At 65.4% G+C, this 1,902-nt stretch overlaps 1 protein-coding gene across 1 annotated transcript in view; it reads left to right on the forward strand.

Moving 5' to 3' along the window:
- The window catches only part of ACY1 (aminoacylase 1), a 4,819-nt gene that overhangs the window by 1,605 nt on the left and 1,312 nt on the right, over positions 1–1,902 (forward strand). The window contains exons 4-11 of the mRNA XM_009321797.1: positions 15–109; positions 306–382; positions 650–739; positions 972–1,028; positions 1,138–1,211; positions 1,314–1,363; positions 1,559–1,703; positions 1,787–1,856. Coding sequence (XP_009320072.1) covers positions 15–109; positions 306–382; positions 650–739; positions 972–1,028; positions 1,138–1,211; positions 1,314–1,363; positions 1,559–1,703; positions 1,787–1,856 — 658 coding nt within the window. The remainder of the gene's footprint in view (positions 1–14; positions 110–305; positions 383–649; positions 740–971; positions 1,029–1,137; positions 1,212–1,313; positions 1,364–1,558; positions 1,704–1,786; positions 1,857–1,902) is intronic.

The following is a 1,902-nucleotide window of genomic DNA, read 5'->3' on the forward strand; positions in this document are numbered from 1 at the left end:
GCTCTTCCCCACAGGAACACTGGACCTACCCACCCTTTGAGGCCGTTAAGGACTCGCAAGGCAACATCTATGCCCGGGGTGCCCAGGACATGAAGTGTGTCTCCATCCAGTGAGTGGAAGGCTCCGCACCTGCCGGGGGGAGCGGGCACAGCATGAGGGTGCCTCTGAGTGATGCAGCACGGGATGCCACCATCCCCAGGGTCCCTGGGGCTGTGGGTGCCACTGCTTGACCCCCCCCCCAGGGTGGCTCAGGGCTCATCAGCCCCTTTTCTCTGTGATGCCCAGGCACTGCCTTCTCCCCACAGGTACCTCGAGGCCATCCGGAGGCTGAAGGCAGAGGGAAAGTGTTTTGCCCGCACCATCCACCTCACCTTTGTGCCTGGTGAGTCCCCAGGGTGTCCCCTCTTGGGGGGACAGGAGGGGCTGGCAGCTGGGTGATGCTCTGGAGTTCCCTGTGGCCTGGCAGCTGGGCACCTCCCTGCCAGCCTCTCCAGATTTTGAGCTCCCCTAGATTGGGGATGGAAGGGTTTCCAGGTCCAAGGACATCGCGTGCGCCGGTGGCACCCAGGCTGGCGTGGAAGGAGGACCAGGGGGTGGTGGGCCGGGGGATGCCCCCGTTCCTCCCTCCATGCCAAGCCTTCCCCCACAGATGAGGAGGTGGGTGGACACAAAGGCATGGAGAGGTTCGTGCATCGCCCCGAGTTCAGAGCGCTCAACGTGGGCTTCGCCCTGGACGAGGGTGAGTGATGGCAGGGCTGGCACGGGGATGTGTCTTCTCTTGGCACGCACCCTTCTGCCTGTTGGCATCACCCCCCGAGCACTGGCACCCAACACGGCTTCCGGGGACCCCTTTGGGGGCTCCTTCCCCCGGCCAGTGATCCACCCGGTGCCAGCCTGGAGAGGAAATGCTGCCAGGGCAGAACAGAGAGGGGCTGACCTGCCCCGCTGACCCCCATCTGTGCCCACCACAGGCCTGGCCAGCCCATCCGACACCTTCAGCGTCTTTTACGGCGAGAAGAGCCCGTGGTGTGAGTAACTGCATGCCCACTGCCCCGACCCTGGCTCTGCTGGGCGCTGGGGCACCGGTGCCACCCTGGGCTTTCTGTTCAACGCTTCCCTCTCCCCCGGCTGCCGCAGGGATAAAGGTGAAGTGCGTGGGCAGCCCCGGGCATGGGTCCCGCTTCATCAGCAACACGGCGGCTGAGAAGATGGTAAGAGAGGGGGTACACTCTGCACACCCCCCCTGCCTGCCCTGGGGCTGCCAGGTGCCTGCCACAGGGCTGGTCCTCACCCCCCTGCCCTTCCCTCCCCAGCACAAGGTCATCAACTCCTTCCTGGCCTTCAGGGAGAGTGAGAAGCAGAGGTAGGAGCCGGGCAGCGGGATGGTGGTGGCTTCAGTTCAGTCCGTGGAGGGGGTCCTTGGGATCCCAAGCCAGGCTCTAATCCGGTGCTGCCACCCCATGCCTCAGTTTCCCCTTTTGGGGGTGGCAGCGGGGTGGGGGAGCGCTTCCCCTCCTCCCCGGGTGGCGGAGGGTGACTCTCCCTTGTGTCCCCCAAGGCTCAAGTCCGACTCAAGCCTGACCCTAGGGGACGTCACCTCACTCAACCTGACCATGCTGGAGGGGGGCGTCTCCTTCAACGTGGTGCCCTCTAAGATGGCGGCCAGCTTTGACGTCCGCATCCCACCCACTGTGGACTTGAAGGTGGGTGTCATGCTGGCCCCACCCGGGAAGGGAGCGGGTTGGGGGGTACCCCGCTCACACCCCTCCTCTGGTTTCTGCCTCAGGCCTTCGAGGAGCAGGTGGCTGCGTGGTGCCGGGGTGCTGGGGATGGCGTCACCTATGAGTTTCACCAGGCGAGGGGTCTCGGCCACCCGAGCGCATCGTGCCCGTCCCTCCCCTG

The sequence above is a fragment of the Pygoscelis adeliae genome, unplaced genomic scaffold (genome assembly GCF_000699105.1).
Source record: "Pygoscelis adeliae isolate BGI_AS28 unplaced genomic scaffold, ASM69910v1 Scaffold94, whole genome shotgun sequence".
NCBI lineage: Eukaryota > Metazoa > Chordata > Aves > Sphenisciformes > Spheniscidae > Pygoscelis > Pygoscelis adeliae.